Source organism: Coregonus lavaretus (genome assembly GCF_964263955.1).
Source record: "Coregonus lavaretus genome assembly, contig: HAP1_SCAFFOLD_1991, whole genome shotgun sequence".
In the NCBI taxonomy this organism is placed as follows: Eukaryota; Metazoa; Chordata; class Actinopteri; order Salmoniformes; family Salmonidae; genus Coregonus; species Coregonus lavaretus.
Window position 1 is genome coordinate 45135 of NW_028164577.1, and position 19954 is coordinate 65088.

Consider the following 19954-nt stretch of genomic DNA (forward strand, 5'->3'; position numbering starts at 1 on the left):
TTGCCTACGGAGTGTGTGTGTGTGTGTGTGTGTCTATGTGTGACTGGGTTGTTAGAGGAGTGTGTGTTGTGTGTGTGTCTGTCTGACTGCCACAGAGAGGCTGAGGGACACTGCATGTTAAAGAACAATTTAATCTCCACCCTCGTCTCCTAGTTGAAAAGCTCAGTACATCTTGGAAATACAGCCAGGCAGACATTTTGTCATCGCTGTGAGCCAAATGCATTTTTACATTTCTGCAGAAAATAGGTAATAGTTGTGAGCGCTAAATCTGCCGTTTTCCCTCCAAAACTTTTTTAGGAAGTCTGTATATGGATGATGTCATTCAAAGGATGTTCTCTCCCTTCCTGGACTTCTGTTGTTGTTTCACTATTAGTTAACCAGTGTGGTTATTATTGACCAGAATGTATTCTGTTTGAGTGTATACTTTGCTCGTACAGATGTAGGGTCTTAATTTGAGCAGTTTCTGACAGCAGGAAAATAATCCAGCAACAACAGGAAATGTGAATTATTATATGGAAATAATTAATGGACATTTTTGTAGGGGTTGATATATTTTTTGTTAGGATAAATGAAGGCTAACCCTTTAAAATCGAAATTACAAACTTTAGAATCCTTTTTAAACCTTGAATATACTACAATTTGCATTTCCTGCTGCGCAGGACAACAGAGTGATCAAAGTAAAAGAGGACATCTGCATATAGACAAGACGTTTCATATTTGCAAAAGTGTCAAGCACATGAGTGCATTGCAATGTTTTTCATATGCAGACTGAGAATGGGGTCCAAATTGTGATTTTGACATGTCTTGTTAGTGTTTCAGGTAAGAGAGACCAGTCTTGGTATTTTTATCCACTTTTATTCTGCAATATGACCAATATTTTCTCATATTCAAGTGTGTATGAAAAGAAGTCACTGATTTCTTAAAAAGCTAAATACAATAAGCATTGGATCAAGGCACATACAAGACTGGCCAAAGAGCATTTAATGCACTTTGGTTTTCAGTTCAGGGATTCTTGAAAGATGGGACAATAGTTCCGACTTTTAAGAATCCCTGAGCAACTTTGTAAAGAACAATTAACTTTGAAATTGCGTTAACATAGAAGTAGTAGTGTCTTCAATCTGGAAAAAATACAAAATCATAATTATAATCATAAACAAGGAAATTGGTGACGCTCAGTTTGTATTCAAAAGAAAGCAATTTTTCTCTATGTCCTTTTTTCTTGCCGTGTTTATATCTAGGCTATGTTTGAGGGCAACGTTTGGATGACGTATGGTACAAGGTACTGGAGAATGGCATCCATTGTAGTTTAGCCAGATAGAGATATTGGGGGGTTGTCAGCCTGGGTTAATGTCTTAGGAGAGGGTCTCCTCTCCTCCCCTAAAGGTCTGTGTGCTTCATATGCCCTGTGCTGTTGCCAACAGGACTTACTGACACTCATACACACACACACACACACACACACCTGTTCTATCTGTGCTGTCTCTGTTTCTGTTTTTTCCAAACAGATAAACAAAATGAATCCCCACACTGAACAAAGCAAAGATGTAAAGCGTGACACCTCCATATCTAGTCCATGTTTCAAGAGATACACCCCTCTGGGTCTCTCTGGTTAGGTACATGTAGGTGACTACTCTCTGCTTGTCTCTCGTCAGAGAAAGAAGGCAACACGCCTGCTGTCTCGCTGCTTCGCTCTGGTTTTAATCATCATATTTTTTGCCTTTTTGTTTTTTACCGAACAGCCACAAAACGAGGGTCAAAGGAATGACCTGTGCTTTATTCTACAAGTCTGATTGTTCAACACAGCAATGAAAACCCCCACTTTCACAGTTGACAAGTCATCATATCTCAGTAGAACAGAGTTTGTTTTTTATAGTTGGTTGTTAGGTAACCTTAAGCCAAAGGAAATACAGTACAAATTACTACAAACCCCTAAAATATAGAATTGCAGTTTTAATTACAACATACACTGACCTGTGGCTCAGTGATGGGACTACTATCTGCAATGTGAACCACGTTTGTTCTCCTCTTCGTCATAAAATGTCCTTAAATATAAATTATATGGGCAAATGTACAGAAGAACATTGCTTTCCCACTCAGTCTTTTAGATCCAGTGTTTTATAACAAAGTCTTATAGCCACTTAGTTTCAAGTCATCAACGAACGCACTCATTTATAATGAAATGTCCTGCGTTATCAATATCATGAATGGGAGTGGTCTGAATCAGGTATTCCACTGTCTCTGTAGCTCCTGTTGCTAATACTGGTCTCGCTGTGCGGGCTTTTGTACAGACTCAATCCATTCGGAGGGAAAATCGTATGTATCACAAACTCCTCTTTGGACACGGGCACGGGGTGTATAGGGATCATCTGAAAAGAGGCCTCTCGTATCTCCAAGATTGAGTTATCCTTCTTCGTCCCCGCCTCTGCGTAATCGTCCTTCCTCCGTCGGCCCTTGTTGTAGGTGCAATTCCTGGAAAACAGCGAACCCTTCCTGTGCACGTACCAGCACACGAGCGCCAGCATTATCATTGCCAACAGAGCCACGGCCCCTCCGATGATCGCGGCTAAAGGCAGACTGGAATTGTTGTAAGGCTCCTTTTCCTGCTCGCGGTTCAGTGTCGTGGTGGGGTTGTAGGCCTTCAGAGAACTGGTTTCTGTCTCTATGCAAACTGGCGTCTCGTCTGACAGGTAAATGTTGCTAGTCTCCATGGGAACCATGCATATCCTGTATGAGGATTCCGGTTCTAGAGCTGTTAGGAGGTACTCCGTCCTCTCCCCCTGTACGATGGTCTCCGTGATGGAACCGAACGAAGGGTTGTGGCCCAGTTTTAACCAGCTGAGCCTTAGGGCAGTCATGGGTACGGAAACCCTCCAGGAGATGTGCACTGTCTCTGCACTGCTTGACTTCACACTGATCCTGATGATCTTTCTACCTGATGGTGTCGTAGTACTGCGGTGGTTTTTACTCAGTTCAGGCATTTTCACCACTGGTCTTTTAGTCACAAAGGAGGGCCATTGTGGATGTGAGTGGGGTAAGGTGTTAGAGACAGTGCTGGTCTCGAAGGTAGGGCCCCCCTGGCCCCTGCCCAAGTCAGAGCCTCCACAGTCAAACAAGTCAGTAGACAGATCCTTAATAGCCATGCCTTTCACCTTGTCTGGCCCCTGGCACATAAACCCTCGAACGTTGACCTTTGTCGGCAGCGACCTTAACCAGTCTCTCACCCACTTCATCCGGCAAGTACACTGCCATGGGTTGTTACGGAGCAGGAGCTGCGTGAGGTTATCCAGGTCTTCGAACACTCCCTGAGGTAGACTGCTCAGGTTGTTGCCCGATAGATCCAGTCGATACAGCTGCCTGAGGAAAGCAAAAGCCCCGGCCGGTACTCGGTTGATGTGGTTGTCTTGGAGCTGCAGTTTCTCAAGACTGGTTCCCGGTAAGTTAGCCGGCGGAGACGTCAAGGTGTTTCTCACCAGGGACAGCTCGGTGAGATTAATCAGGTTGATGAAGGCCATCTCGCCGATGCCACGGTTGTTGAGCAGGTTCCCGTCCAGGACGAGTCTCTTTAGGTTGATCAGGTCCTGGAGGGACGCCTCCGATATCGACGAGATGCGGTTGTCGTCGAAGCGCAGCTCCTCGATGGTCTGCGGAAGGCCGGACGGGATGGTGCTCAGATGGTTCCTGGACAGAAAGAGTAGTCTCAGGTGGTTGCTGTCCCTGAACGCTCCGTCCTCGATGCTAACCGCCGAGACGGAGTTATCATCCAGGTGTAGCTCCTCGATCAGTGGGATCTGACCCAGCGACGCATGCGTAATCATCCGAATATTATTCTCCTGTAGATGCAGCTCTTTGACTCCTATCGGCAGGTTTTGGGGGAACTCGTCCAGATTATTACAGTACAGATAGATCTTCTCAACATTGCTTAGCCTCTTCAGATCGGTGGGGATGCCGGCGCTCTTGATCCTGTTGTTTTGGAGGAAGAGTACAGTAGCATCCAGCGGAATGCCGGTAGGAATAGAGGTGAGGCCTCGATCATTACAGTAGATGAAGGTCCCATCACACCGGCAGGCCGAGGGGCAGGAGGCGGAGGTCACCAGTGGGTTAGCCAGACCCAAGAGTAGTCCTACTCTGGTCAGGAAGAGGAGGAAGTTCTTGCATTGGGCGGTCATCTTGTTTCGAGGTTGTGGCGTCTGGTGTAGTCTGGCAGTGTGATCACGCAGGAACCCTTGGGGAGGAGACAGAAGGGTAAAGTTAATGCACAAGGCCTTTAAAGGGAAGCCAACATCCTTGTTTCTAATAATTGCTGTTTGCTTGAATTGTGCTGCCTCAAGCTCTTTCCGCAATAAACGCTCTGCAATATTAGATACGGTTTGTAGGCCCTATGCAGACTATTCAATTGATATAAATTGTTACTATTACGATTTGCCAATCACAGAAAACAAATTAAAGCAACTAGCGAGGCTAAAACTACTTTGAGTGCAAAGGGCTGTTTTCAGGGAACACATATAGCACATACATTCCCATAAGACTTTAGAAACTTCATAAGTTTACAATGTTTTTCCCTTTTCCTCATTTCTTTTTTGTATATAAGAAAATCCTTTAACATCTGGGCTCTCTGCTGAATTCGATCCCTGTGCTTGGGCTTTAGCTTGTAAAAGGTAATAGCTTGGCCTTGGCTGTTTTACACGTTTCTGTATCTTTCTCAAGGCTGCCTTTCATCACTGCTAGTGTGTGTGGGGGGTGTGGGGGGGGGGGGGGGGGGGTTGTGTGTGTGAACAAAGTCAGGCCTTGTTAATGAACTGTTGTGAAAACGTCTCTCTCTTTCTCTCTCTCTCTCCTACATTCACATTCTTACATTAATCTGGCCTAGAGCTCACAAGGTGTGGTAGAAACATTTCTATTTACTGAAACTAAAGGAGAAAATATTCCTCAACTAATAACAATTTCAGTCTTCTGAGGGAGATTCTTTGCATTGTTGGTCAGATTCCTAGGTAGCAGTGGCAGTGCTTTGCAGACTCAATACCATATGTGGAACGGTGTAAACCGAACTGAGCTGCACTCATCAGTCATCCATTCACTCACTACATGGCTGAACTGTTCAGTGATTGGCTCTGACTGGTAGCAGTAGCTGATTTAGAGCAGTTAATAGTGCATGAATAATCATATTTAAGTTACCTTTTAGCACAGCAGTATATCTGTAAGTAAAAGCTGTCACGTGCTGTTCCTCTATATACAGCCACAAACACCATGGAAACAACAAACTATTTCTTAACTAGCACTGCAACAACAAGAGTTCATGACCTCAAATCAATATGGCAAAACAGTAGGTGCAAACTGCTTGTCTGTCTTTCTCCTTTAGTTTATACAATGTTATAAATTGATTTGCATTTTAATGAGGGAAATAAGTATTTGACCCCCTCTCAATCAGAAAGATTTCTGGCTCCCAGGTGTCTTTTATACAGGTAACGAGCTGAGATTAGGAGCACAATCTTAAAGGGAGTGCTCCTAATCTCAGCTTGTTACCTGTATAAAAGAAACCTGTCCACAGAAGCAATCAATCAATCAGATTCCAAACTCTCCACCATGGCCAAGACCAAAGTGCTCTCCAAGGATGTCAGGGACAAGATTGTAGACCTACACAAGGCTGGAATGGGCTACAAGACCATCGCCAAGCAGCTTGGTGAGAAGGTGACAACAGTTGGTGCGATTATTCGCAAATGGAAGAAACACAAAAGAACTGTCAATCTCCCTCGGCCTGGGGCTCCATGCAAGATCTCACCTCGTGGAGTTGCAAAGATCATGAGAACGGTGAGGAATCAGCCCAGAACTACACGGGAGGATCTTGTCAATGATCTCAAGGCAGCTGGGACCATAGTCACCAAGAAAACAATTGGTAACACACTACGCCGTAGCTCAGCTGGTAGAGCACGGCGCTTGTAACGCCAAGGTAGTGGGTTCGATCCCCGGGACCACCCATACACAAAAAATGTATGCACGCATGACTGTAAGTCGCTTTGGATAAAAGCGTCTGCTAAATGGCATATTATTATTATTATATTATAAGGACTGAAATCCTGCAGCGCCCGCAAGGTCCCCCTGCTCAAGAAGCACATATACATGCCCTTCTGAAGTTTGCCAATGAACATCTGAATGATTCAGAGGAGAACTGGGTGAAAGTGTTTTGGTCAGATGAGACCAAAATCGAGCTCTTTGGCATCAACTCAACTCGCCGTGTTTGGAGGAGGAGGAATGCTGCCTATGACCCCAAGAACACCATCCCCACCGTCAAACATGGAGGTGGAAACATTATGCTTTGGGGGTGTTTTTCTGCTAAGGGGACAGGACAACTTCACCGCATCAAAGGGACGATGGACGGGGCCATGTACCGTCAAATCTTGGGTGAGAACCTCCTTCCCTCAGCCAGGGCATTGAAAATGGGTCGTGGATGGGTACTCCAGCATGACAATGACCCAAAACACACGGCCAAGGCAACAAAGGAGTGGTTCAAGAAGAAGCACATTAAGGTCCTGGAGTGGCCTAGCCAGTCTCCAGACCTTAATCCCATATACAATATGTGGAGGGAGCTGAAGGTTCGAGTTGCCAAACGTCAGCCTCGAAACCTTAATGACTTGGAGAAGATCTGCAAAGAGGAGTGGGACAAAATCCCTCCTGAGATGAGTGCAAACCTGGTGGCCAACTACAAGAAACGTCTGACCTCTGTGATTTCCAACAAGGGTTTTGACACCAAGTACTAAGTCATGTTTTGCAGAGGGGTCAAATACTTATTTCCCTCATTAAAATGCAAATCAATTAATAACATTTTTGACATGTGTTTTTCTGGATTTTTTTTTGTTATTCTGTCTCTCACTGTTCAAATAAACCTACCATAAAAATTATAGACTGATCATGTCTTTGTCAGTGGGCAAACGTACAAAATCAGCAGGGGATCAAATACTTTTTTCCCTCACTGTACTATGACCAGTGAAGTGTGGTTTCCCTTTTAATTAGACAAGTACTGATTTATTACTTTAATTAAGCATTCATGTACTGACCTCTCCTTCCACCACGTCTCATTAGAAAACACAAACACACACACACACACACACACACACACACAAACACACACACACACACCATTATTAGAAACCTTGGTTTGGTCAGTGAGGCGTAAAGAAGCCACAGCCAACATCCAATCATAGCTGTCATACCTGATTTAAAAGGATCCGTAAATAATCCTTCTGCAGCCACCCAAGAATCCTTTCCCGATCCAGCAGATGAAGATGAAGATGTATGTTGAAATCTTTCCTATGAATCCCTTTCAGAAAGGAAAAGTGTATTAGCGTAGTACGAGAGAGAAGGTCTTTGGTTGTAGCCTTGGTTATATTGTGACCCGGGTCAGTGTGTTTGAACTAAACTGATCCGTGTTTGTTCGCTGACCCTCCTCTTGTGTTGTCAGCCTGCTCAGGCCTCTCAGGCCATCAAAGGTTTTGCCATGGAAGATAAGCCAGTAAAAAAAGCATCTCCACTCAAACTCAAAGACAAAGCTGCAGTCTTTCTCCTCTCAAAAGCACAATATTTTGGGTGGTAATATTAAAAAGGAAAGTCCCAATGGTTGTAGTAGTAGTGGTAGAGCCCTTGTATCGTCCAACTTAGCTCAGCAACTCCAATAACCTCAAATGAGATATCTTAGTGTTACATAGAGGCCCCCTCCTCTTAGGGAAGAGACTTGAAACTGCAGCCGAGGTTAGGTCCTCTCAGGAAAGGGAGGGTAATTCCAGCAGGCTCGCCATAGAAAAGAAAAGAAGAACCAAAGCTGGACTGAGCAATGCCAACACCAACCCTGCTTCCAAAGACTCACTCCAGGGCTGTATCACTTATGTACTCCAGCCCTGCAGCAAACCCACAATGCCGTTTTCCCTCTGTGAGCCTGTGGTACATGAATCCAAGGCTGGGGAAGTTCTAGATACCCCAGTAACAGAGTGGTACGTACTCCTCAGGAGACCCGTGGACGACAGGACAATGGTAGGATCTCTCCTCCCAGGCCCAGGCTCCTAGTAGCTTGTTCCCTTACGGTCATACACCTACTCTCTGGACCATGCTGTGTCCTGCTTCTATTCCTGTACCCACACTATTCCGCGTTGGTTGGTTCTCTGAAAAACAGCCAAAGAGACAGAGATCAACGTTATTTAAAATCCATAGGCAATTAGCAATCAATGTATTATCTGTCAGACATACAGTGTCTGTAAGTATGGAGGAGTGAAGGGAAATCATTGGGAAACGTCCCTGGTCAAAAGTAATGCACTTTATAGGGAATAGGGGGCCATTTGAGACGCAACTTTCGAGGTTAATGGATGTCATATGGCTTGCTGGCTGACCTAAATCCAAAGAGACACGCAGCATGGTGCCATTAAGTCTACCTCTGTCTGTTGAACTCCTTCTTCCTCCCTTCTCGCTCAACAATGCATCTCTTTTTGTAATTATAGAGGACAATGCTGTAGGGAAATTCAGAATCAATGAAAGGCGGATTCAGAAATATCTTAACAGAGAAGAGGTTGTGAAGATGCTATTTATTCTATTTTAAATCTCTGTATAGGCTCAATCTTGAGGAATATAGTATCTATCAATAGCACACACATGTTTGATCTATCACTCTGCAGGTTTAATTCCAGCCAGTGTTTTAATGGTATGAACACTAGCCGGGATGAGATGGGTTTGCTTATGGGAGTTGAGACTGAGACAGAGCCCCTAAAGCTTATTAAATGTATCTGTATATCAGGGGGATTTATTTTGCTTTGCCTGAATTAGCCTGGGAGAAAAGCCTGTGCTGCTTCTCTTTGATAGTGGACATAGTTGGTGAGACCCAGATTAACCGCTGTGTTCACTGTGGATTTGTATTTTAAAAAATTATAACATTTTCTCCCCCCTAGCAGCTTACTCAACTGTGATTGTGTGCGTTGCCCTTTACGCCCCCCCACAGCCCTAATATCAGCCCCTCCACCCCAGCACCCCCAAACCCCCCATCTTTTCTTTGCATACGAAAAGCGTCAGTGATCTAGACCCCTGATACAAAGCCAGTGGGATGTTTCCCTCTTGTTCCCTCCTGTCTTGCTCAGTTCACTTGCCTCGTTTTTCAACCAGGGCTGATGCTTCATTCTGCTTCATAAACGACACCCTATTCCCTATATAGTGCACTACTTTTTCAAAAAGTAGTGCACTATGTAGGGAATAGGGTGCCATTTGGGACACACACCTGGCCTCTGAGTTTCTGACTAAGATTAAAGAATGCAATCTGCTCTGTTCTCAGAAAAGAGAAGCGGTCCTTTCTAGACTGAAGCTATGACCAGGGCAACACGCCCCTAAGGCGGCCTCTCTCGCTCCTGAGTGAAATGAAACTCCCTCTTCTGTTCACGCTGCTCAGAAATGTACATGTGAGATTAAGCTTTTTTGAAATGCTCATGAATACAACTGGGCCAGCCACCCCACCTGTGTCCCACCAATACCCTACGCCCTTACCTTCACCCCCCCCCCCCCCTCCCTCCATCCCTCCCTCACAGACACTCTCTCTCTCCATCTCTCTCTCTCTCTCTCTCTCTCTCTCTCTCTCTCTCTCTCTCTCTCTCTCTCTCTCTCTCTCTCTCTCTCTCGTTTTGTTCTTCTATCCTCGTGGTGACCTAAAATTCAAAATCCTATTTTCCCTAACCCTAAACCTAACCCTTACCCTAACCCAAAACATAACTCCTAACCCCGAACCCTAACCCTAATTGTAACCCTTAACCTAACCCCTAAGCTTAAAATAGCCTTTGTCCTCATGGGGATGTGGGAAATGTCCCCACGAGCGAGAATTTTCCTGGTTTTATTATCCTTGTGGGGACCAAAAATCCCCCAACGTCCCCACAAGGATAATAAAACAAGGAAAATTCTCGCTCGTGGGGACATTTCCCACATGGGGACACAGAATAACCAAACCACACAGACACACACACACACACACTGACACACCACTCTCTCTCTTAATTCAATTTCAATTTCAATTCAATGTAAAGGGCTTTATTTGCATGGGAAACATATGTTTACATTGCCAAAGCAAGTGAAATAGATAATAAACAAAAGTGAAATAAACCATAAAAAATTAACAGTAAACATTACACTCACAAAAGTTCCAAAATAATAAAGACATTTCAAATGTCATTATGTGTTGTAATGATGTGTTTCTCTCACAGAGAGAGACGGAGACAAGTTATTTTACTTTATTTGAATACGTATGCTGATTAATATCATGGAGCAGCCTTCCTGGCTTGTCACCCAGTCTCACCCTAACATGATGACTGCCTCTGACTCAGTGTCCAGCCCACAGTGAAAGGAACTGGTGACTTGTTACTAATGTAAGACTGACGCAAGTCCATGTGCACAGGGGAAAGACCCAACATTTATTTTGCATGATGCACTGAACCTAGAGTCCCTTTTAAAAAAAGAGTTGCTATTATTGTGAGAGTTTTGGGAATAGGTTAGAGTTCTGGCTGAGGTAGGGAGGTGGTGTTTGTTTTGGTGGTGTGGTCCGTTTAATATTATTGTGGCAGGGAGGGTCCTGAGGTGGGAGACTTTTTTTGTGGTGTGCTGTCGGGTAGTGTTCCTCTCTGAACCAAGTAGGGGCTATCCTTCACGGTTAGTGCAGACAGCTTGAGTCCCTGGCCTGGTTGGCTGGTTTGCTTCTTGGCTGCCTTTTGCCACACTTATCGGGTTTCTCACCGGAGTGGCTTCATTCTATTGTTCATTACAAGACAAGCATGAGGGCCCTCTACTCTGGGAGATGTCCACTGAGTGGATTTGGATTAGATGTTAAAATGGTTTGGTCAATCGTTTTAATGGTGTTCTCATATTTTAATTCATTCATTTTGTAGAGCTTTGTTTTTATACTGTATAGTTTGTTTTGATCTATAGACACACACACACACACACATATCCCCTTCTTCCCCAACACACACACACACATCCCCTTCTTCCCCAACACACACACACACATCCCCTTCTTCCCCAACACACACACACACACACACATCCCCAACACACACACACACACACACACATCCCCTTCTTCCCCAACACACACACACACACACACACACACATCCCCTTCTTCCCCAACACACACACATACACATCCCCTTCTTCCCCAACACACACACACACACACATATCCCCTTCTTCCCCAACACACACACACATCCCCTTCTTCCCCAACACACACACACACATCCCCTTCTTCCCCAACACACACACACACACACACACACATCCCCTTCTTCCCCAACACACACACACACACACATCCCCTTCTTCCCCAACACACACACACACATCCCCTTCTTCCCCAACACACACACACACACACACATCCCCTTCTGCCCCAACACACACACCAATGTTTTTAACAGCGATGTGAGGTGGAAAAGGGTGCAGGGGTTTTGGGTGATGGATGTCTCTCCCTATTGTCCTAATAAGCTCCTCCTGTAGACGGCAGGAGATTTTTCTAAACCTCCATAACCGGCTTCCGCTCCACTGAATGTGGACTAGCAAAATTAGTATGATTGTGTGTCGACACACACACACACACTTTCAGCTAGCGGAGGGAAAGAGAACATGAGAGACTGACACAACACCACAGGACAGTGATAGATTATAGCCACAGCAAGAGAGATCAACACACCTAAGTGCACTTTAAGTCTAGAAGTCCTGCATCCCAAATGGTAACCCATTCCCTATATAGTGCACTAGAGCCCTATGACCCCTGGTCAAAATTTGTGCACCATATTTGGAATATACAGATGTAGGATCTTAATTTGATCACCCTGGTAGTGTATTTTAGGTTTAAAAAGGCTTCGGAAGTTTGTAATTTCCACTTTGAAATTTCAGATTTAATTTTCCCTTGCAAAAAATGTATCTACCCCTACAAAAATTTCCATTAATTATAATCCACATAATAATTCACATTTCCTATATTTTTCTGCTGTAGCAAACTGGCTCAAATTAAGATCCTACATCTGTAGTGCCATTTGAGACACAGCCAAGGGCCTAAGACTTTATGCCCTCTGGACACAGATCCCAGAGAGAAATAAAGAGATTTGAGAAAACTGAAGCATTTTGGAAATAATTTCATGGCTGTGAAGAAGTATTTTAGATTAAAATGTATTTTTAGTTTCTTTACAAAGTAAGTGATAAAATTACATGGACTAAATTATTAGAGGAAACAGTTAAAATTACCAAAGTTTCTGTGGTTAAATATTCATGAGTTTTGGAATGAATTTAAATCACTGTATAGTTCTCCATAGGGAAATCAATGCTGTATTTGTACGTGTTGTAATTTATTTATTTTAGATCACAACATAGTTATAGATAGATTGCAACTACATACATAGCATACAATGGAAATACTGTTGGTTGGTCATCAACTTGTAAGCTTAGAAGTGAGGCTGAGTCTTGCATTTAACATCTTGGAAGATAGATATCCATTTTAGGCAAAAGGAAATACAACAACCATATAATTTAGAATTAGAATTCCCAGTTTCATTTGTTTTAGAATGTAGCCTGTAGGTTATACCTTCTATTGATGTTTCCCCTTGCTGTCAGTTAGTGTTTTTATTTTGTTTCCCTTCCGCTTCTGGCTTTGATTTCAGAGGAAAATATTTGTTATTCTTTAGGATAAATAATAGATTATTTTACTGTACCCCCAGGCACCTTTGCCAACTGTCTCCATTTGTCACTATTCTAAGTAATTGTTAGAGAAAGAGAAAGCGAGAGAGTGTGAGTGAGGAGGGCCGCATAGGGCCTACTGTGAAGCTACTGGGGTGCATAGACACAAAAGAACATTCATGAATGCATCTGAATTCACAGTGAGGGACAGGGACACAGACAGGCAGGCCGTGTTTCAGAAAGAGAATCTATCATAGTTTCAGGGATTTAGGTTTGGTGCGTAACCTCCTTTCTGTTGTTATCTGTTAGATGGGATGAACAACGACGCTGTTACCAGACCATTTGGGGCTATAGAGGAAAGAGAGAGAGGGGATAGGGGTCTGGGGATGAAGGGTGGTCTATAGAAGAGAGAGTGAGATAGAGAGAGGGACAGAGAGAGCGCGAGAGAGAGGTCTGTGGTAGACGGGGGTCTCTCCATTGTAACGCTCTGAAAGGAAGGACAGATTGTTCTGTTGCTGCAGCAGCTGCATGCTTTTTACCACACGGGGGTGGTAGGCACTGCAAGATTTAGGAACCAGCCTTGTGTGTGTGTGTGTGTGTGTGTGTGTGAGGCAGACACACACCAACACACACTATCTATGGACTGGTGCTTGGCTGTCTAGGTTGTAATCGGCTAACAGAACCCCTGTCAAGGTATGGGGGTTACTACTGTTCTAAAGGACAGCAGGCATACTGTAGGCCCTTTAGCCTACATTCCATGTTAACTCTCACATATTTGACTCAAGCAAATGAATGGAATTGGGGTGCTTTGTGAGAAAAGCTCATTTTCTTTCTTGCCTTTTACATTTCTCTTCACTACATTCTCTTTATCTCTCAGTATAATTAGTGATTTCATTCTGGTGGGATTGGAATTGGTGATTAAAAATAGCCTTATTGTTTCATTAATGATGGATAGAATTGAATTAGGCCTAAATGTTGAGAATACGATTACAAATGTAGAGAATAATTGATTGGATTTAGAAATACTGTAAAGGGCCTATCTAATTCTAAAAATTACCGCCTCAGTTTAGTCAAAATAAAAAGTTAAAGCAAAAAATATAAACAGTTTTATTTTTTGGCTATTGTCATATCTTTGTCTAGTAGATGAGACATGTATGTGGTTGAATGTGATGTAAAGGGACTATCTATTTCTAATCATTACTTAGTTTAAAAAGTAAAAGTTAAGAAGGCAACAAAAGATGTTATCATATTATTCTCCGTCCTTTGTCTAGATAAACACATGTCTGTAGTGACCTGGTTAGCCTACTAGACTGATCTAATCCAGTTAAAGAGATTCTTCCCTGTGAAATCCAATTGACCAGTGACTATGCCCTAGGGCGGTCCACACAGCAGAACAATAGGGTAGCTCTGTCCCCCTACCCTGCCTGACTGACAGACTGATGTAAACAGACCAGGCTATTTGTCAAAAGCTAGTAGCCATTTTGTTTTGTTTTATCAGTGATTAAGACTTGCTTTCATTAGTGTAGCCCGGAGCAGTGTATTGCTAAATAGAATGCTCTGGTGTAACCTATTGGAATCAGACATTATCTTGTGATGTCCGTTGTTTTTCAGTTATCGGCCTATAGCTACCATTTTGTTTTAATCCGTTGGGTATTACAGTAAAGTTACCTTTCAAGAACTTCCTTTTATATGTGTAATCAGTTTGTATATTGAAACTATAGGCCTAGACATGTCGTTTTGATGTCCTGTTGTTTCTAATGTGAATTGTGTCACGAATAGTGGATTGGGCCTTAAACACCATTTCACCAAGATCAATGGCTGAGTTAATTTCATCCCCCCATAGGCCTATAGCCCTACTACACCGTCATGTGGCTTGCTGCCCTAGATGTTAGCAAATAACCAAGTCCTCAATACACACATAAGGTATGTCCCTATAACAACACCTTTGATCACAGGAGAGGAAACAAAACACCCTTTGTTTCCAGTAGCAGTGTTCATGCTACACTCTTAGAAAAAAGGGTTCCAAAAGGGTTTCTTCGGTTGTCCCCATAGGAGAACCCTTTTTGGTTCCAGGTAGAACCCTTTTGGGTTCCATGTAAAACCCTCTGTGGAAAGGTTCTAACTGGAACCAAAAGTGTTATACCTGGAACCAAAAAGGGTTATTCAAAGGGTTCTCCTATGGAGACAGCTGAAGAACCCTTTTAGGTTCTAGATAGCAACTTTTTTTTCAAAGAATGTTAGGTTTTTGATCATAGATAAATAGGCAATACAAATCAAATCAAATTTTACTCGTCACATGCGCTGAATACAGTAGACCTTAACGTGAAATGCTTACTTACAAGCCCTTAATCAACAATGCAGTTTTTTAAAAAGTAAGAAAACCTGATTATTTAGTAGGCCTAATGCGCAGTTCAGTAACCTTGTGGTAATATTAGATAGGCCTATTTGATATTATTAGATAAATAGTCAGTATCATTATTTTGATCATTGGTAGGATAAAGAGAGAATGCCAATTAAGACTGGACTTTCATTCACACTGACTACGCATCCTCTATAGACAAGCTACAGTAAGTTGATCATAGGCTTAACATTAGTGTGGGAATCTGTTTTATGGAGACCTGTTAAACCGATTATATATAATCGGCTCTATCAGATAATGCTGGTGTTATCATCGAACCAAACCGCGCTTCTTTTTCTGCTTCTGTACTCTTATGGATAAAGACTATAGGTCATTATCTTAAGAGATAAGTGATTGGCGCATGAACGGGTTATGATGTTTCCTCTAGCTTATCACTATCTATGTTATGGCGTATTATACGAACATAACTGACTCAATTGCATAGGGTTGGCGTGGAAATCGGTGCGTTGTTTTAGGAAGCTGGTAGACTAGAGAGAGATTCACTGCAAAATGTGAGCACGCTCCGGGTATGTGGCTATGGCATGCGGAGAGGGAGAGGAGCCTGTATGTTTATTGCGCACACAGAAAGAATACACCACACATAGAAACGCAGCTTGCTTCGGGGCTACCTCTAACCCCTTTGTAGTGAAAACGCACATGGAAAATTCCCTCCCAAAAATGTCTAAATTAAAAAGGCGAGTTGATCTATGTCGCTGAGCTTGTTGTGGCGGTGGGAGAGGAGAGTAGAGGGAGACAAACTCCCACCGGTTGTGAGAGCTGCATTTAGCGGAGTTTTCCCACCAGCTTAAGCTGCCCTCGGTGACAAACCTCCGCTCTCCCTCTCTACCCGATCAGCATCGTAATTTCATACACTCACTGGGGTGTCTTCCAGCTCCTCCGAAGCTTGCTAGGCTACACTCTTAGAAAAAAAGATGCTATCTAGAACCTAAAATGGTTCTTCGGCAGGCCCCATAGGATAACCCTTTGAAGAACCCTTTTTGGTTCCATTTAGAACCCTTTCCACGGAGGGTTCTACATGAAACCCAAAAGAGTTCTACCTGGAATCAAAAAGAGTTCTACCTGGAACCAAAAAGGGTTCTTCAAAGGGTTCTCCTATGGGGACAGCCGAAGAACCCTTTTGGAACCCTTTTTTCTAAGAGTGGCAGATGCTTAGACCGCTCATTCTTCCCAGATATACCACTGTAAAATGTTACAGTGTAGTATTTGTCTTTTATGCAGTTATATCTCCACGATTCATTCCATTATCTCTGCGCCCTCTGTATCCCTCAGTAGGCTATCAGTTTGGAATTTGAAAGATATCGTAGTCAATAAGGGATAGAAAGATAACTCCGCGGTCCCTGTTGCTTCCCTCAGCTGAGGAGTTGAGAGGGTTTGGATAAAGAGTGTATTTATTCGGATCAGTCTAGTCAGTCAGCCGTATGAACGAGCTAGCGGAGCGTCATTGCGGTACTCCGTCTTCGTGGCTGGTAGGACTACTTGCAATGCGGGGAGAGGGACAGACAGACACGGAGGAAAAGGCTGCATTGCCGCCAGAGGTAAAATTGAGCTGCAAGCCGCTGGTTTCTATTGGAACGTCTCGTCTACCCATCGGAGAAACTACGCATTTGGCAAGAGACACACGTCTAGCAAAGGAGCCTTGTGTATTGGAAAGTGACTAGAAAATTAAGAATATTAAGGAATAATCGATGTTTTTTTGTGTTTTTTATCTAGTGCTCTATATTCTGAATAATTCTCAACTATTTTCAGAACTAACTTGATTTTGCTGTTGTGAGCTGTGTGGTTGAATTATGGCCTGTAAAACCACATGCATTAATTTGTTTCTGTTATTTGTTGTAAATCACCTCATACTCTCTCACCATCAACCCAAAAAGAGATTACATTTACATTTGATTCTGAAAGAAAACCTATAGTCTAGTGACAAGGCATACACCCAGAGCTGCAGAATTATTGATGATAGAAAATGTATGCAGCTGTCCTCATTTGAAATAACCAGAAATAGATTCCTTCAAATCTACTCACTTTTTTAATTCCTTCTTTAGAAAAAGGGGGGATACAGGAAAAGAGAAATGCAATAGAACTTCAGCACAACACATAATACACTTACCTCCTGAATGAACTAAGAAGTAAATACTAAATAAATATCCTCCCTAGAAAAGCAGTCTGTAAAATAGAATATATTCCAATCCAAAACACGGAGGATAGAGAATATCTTCAGATCCAAAAAGCCCAGTCTTGAACACCAACCGAATGCTACAGTATAGCTCTGGTATCAGTTCTGTAGCCTGTCTGAAGCTGTAGCAGCAGTACTGGTCTGGTGTGTGTTTATTGGTCCTCAAACACACACCACATACACACTCAAGTCTGCTGGATGTGGTAAAGAGCCCAGGAATGGCAGGACAGATCGCTTGGGCAGAGCGCACTACAAGTGTGAACTTACATCAGCCTCCAGAGCTTCAATAGAGCTAGATAGATAGATGTCATCTGGGGGAGGGGCCTCGCTCGCGCTTTCCCCTCTCTCTCTCTCTCTGTCTGAGTGGTTCAGGGCGTAGTGTTGTGTGAGGCCGCTAGGCGGAGTAGAAGAAAGAGATTGGACATTCTGAGCCTATCGTATGCGATGTGTGTGTAGCGGTAAACAGCAGTGAGAAGATGATGCGGTTCGCAAAGGAGAGGAAACGAGAGCCCTGGCAGTGGGAGGGAGAGGAAGGAAATGTGGGTTGTTATAAAGCTAGATAAAGAGGAAGAGAGGGATGGAGAGAGAGAAGGAGATTATTCTTCTCTATGGAAAATATGGGATATCTGTTGCTGTTTTTATGTGTATCAGTACAAAGTAATAAAGCACTGGGCAAAAACTAGAAAGAGAGGAGTGTGTTTCGGTCAAATAACGGTTGTGTGTGTTTTTGTGAAAGCTGCACGTGTAGGTGAAAGGGGTGTGTGACGAGTCTGTGTGTGTGGGTGTGTGCTCATGTGATGCATATATTTAGCACACTGTGTTTTGTGCCTCTGCCACACACACCTGAGTCTCTGTGAGTTTTTCTGTTCTGCTTCTGGCTCTGCTTCCACCCTGTTTAGAGTTGTGTTTCATGTCTAAATGAATCCAAACTGAGGGTGTGCACTCTGGTACTGCACAGCAGCAGTGAGTCAGCCTGTTAGTAGAGGTTCTGCTGCGGAGCTGACCCAGGCCATGTCTGTGTTCTGCCGCAGAGATGACCCAGGACCATGTATGTGTCTGTGTGTGTGTCAGTGTGTGTGTGTGTTCTGCTGCAGAGATGACCCAGTACACACTGTGCCCTGCCTCGTACCTAGCCCCAGCACATTTCCCCTCCGGCTAACTGAATACACAGTGAGCTCCAGAAGTATCGGGACAGTGACACCTTTTGTTGTTGTTTTGGCTCTGTACTCCAGCACTTTGGATTTGAAATGATACAATGAATATGAGGTTAAAGTGCAGACTGTCAGCTTTAATTTGAGGGTATTGTCATCCATATCAGGTGAACTTATCATACCCCCCCCCCCCAAAAAAAAAATGCTAACCTGCCCTGTTATTGTAATGCTGAGACGTTAGCATGTCAAATCAAATCAAATCAAATCAAATTGTATTGGTCACATGCGCCGAATACAACAGGTGCAGACATTACAGTGAAATGCTTACTTACAGCCCTTAACCAACAGTGCATTTATTTTTAACAAAAAAAGTAAAAATAAAACAACAACAAAAAAAGTGTTGAGAAAAAAAGAGCAGAAGTAAAATAAAATAACAGTAGGGAGGCTATATATACAGGGGGGTACCGGTGCAGAGTCAATGTGTGGGGGCACCGGCTAGTTGAGGTAGTTGAAGTAATATGTACATGTGGGTAGAGTTAAAGTGACTCGCATAAATAATTAACAGAGTAGCAGCAGCGTAAAAAGGATGGGGTGGGGGGGCAGTGCAAATAGTCTGGGTAGCCATGATTAGCTGTTCAGGAGTCTTATGGCTTGGTGGTAGAAGCTGTTGAGAAGTCTTTTGGACCTAGACTTGGCACTCTGGTACCGCTTGCCGTGCGGTAGCAGAGAGAACAGTCTATGACTAGGGTGGCTGGAGTCTTTGACAATTTTGAGGGCCTTCCTCTGACACCGCCTGGTATAGAGGTCCTGGATGGCAGGAAGCTTGGCCCCAGTGATGTACTGGGCCGTCCGCACTACCCTCTGTAGTGCCTTGCGGTCGGAGGCCAAGCAGTTGCCATACCAGGCGGTGATGCAACCAGTCAGGATGCTCTCGATGGTGCAGCTGTATAATTTTTTGAGGATCTGAGGACCCATGCCAAATCTTTTCAGTCTCCTGAGGGGGAATAGGCTTTGTCGTGCCCTCTTCACGACTGTCTTGGAGTGTTTGGACCATGATAGTTCGTTGGTGATGTGGACACCAAGGAACTTGAAGCTCTCAACCTGTTCCACTACAGCCCCGTCAATGAGAATGGGGGCGTGCTCAGTCCTCTTTTTTCCTGTAGTCCACAATCATCTCCTTTGTCTTGGTCACGTTGAGGGAGAGGTTGTTGTCCTGGCACCACACGGCCAGGTCTCTGACCTCCTCCCTATAGGCTGTCTCATCGTTGCCGGTGATCAGGCCTACCACTGTTGTGTCGTCGGCAAACTTAATGATGGTGTTGGAGTCGTGCCTGGCCATGCAGTCATGGGTGAACAGAGAGTACAGGAGGGGACTGAGCACGCACCCCTGAGGGGCCCCCGTGTTGAGGATCAGTGTGGCAGATGTGTTGTTACCTACCCTTACCACCTGGGGGCGGCCCATCAGGAAGTCCAGGATCCAGTTGCAGAGGGAGGTGTTTAGTCCCAGGATCCTTAGCTTAGTGATGAGCT

At 43.8% G+C, this 19954-nt stretch overlaps 1 protein-coding gene across 2 annotated transcripts; it reads right to left on the reverse strand.

The window, feature by feature from the left end:
• Positions 1–839: 839 nt before the first annotated feature.
• LOC311116891 (leucine-rich repeat transmembrane protein FLRT3-like) lies at positions 840–17508 on the reverse strand. Of its 2 annotated transcripts, XM_084191918.1 has the most exons (3): positions 17208–17508; positions 7206–8147; positions 840–4222 (listed from the first exon to the last, which is right to left on the reverse strand). In XM_084191918.1, the coding sequence occupies exon 3, from the start codon at positions 4164–4166 to the stop codon at positions 2199–2201; it is 1968 nt and encodes a 655-aa protein (XP_084048044.1). In that variant the 5' UTR covers positions 4167–4222; positions 7206–8147; positions 17208–17508; the 3' UTR covers positions 840–2198. The 2 variants fall into 2 exon arrangements, with proteins under 2 accessions (XP_084048044.1, XP_084048045.1); XM_084191919.1 differs by lacking the exon at positions 17208–17508 and having other exon boundaries at positions 7206–8199.
• Between the last annotated feature and the right edge of the window lie 2446 nt (positions 17509–19954).

What these genes read in the sequence shown, in the direction of transcription:
- LOC311116891 (XM_084191918.1), bottom strand. Translation starts at nt 4,166, where the DNA reads ATGACCGCCCAATGCAAGAACTTCCTCCTCTTCCTGACCAGAGTAGGA.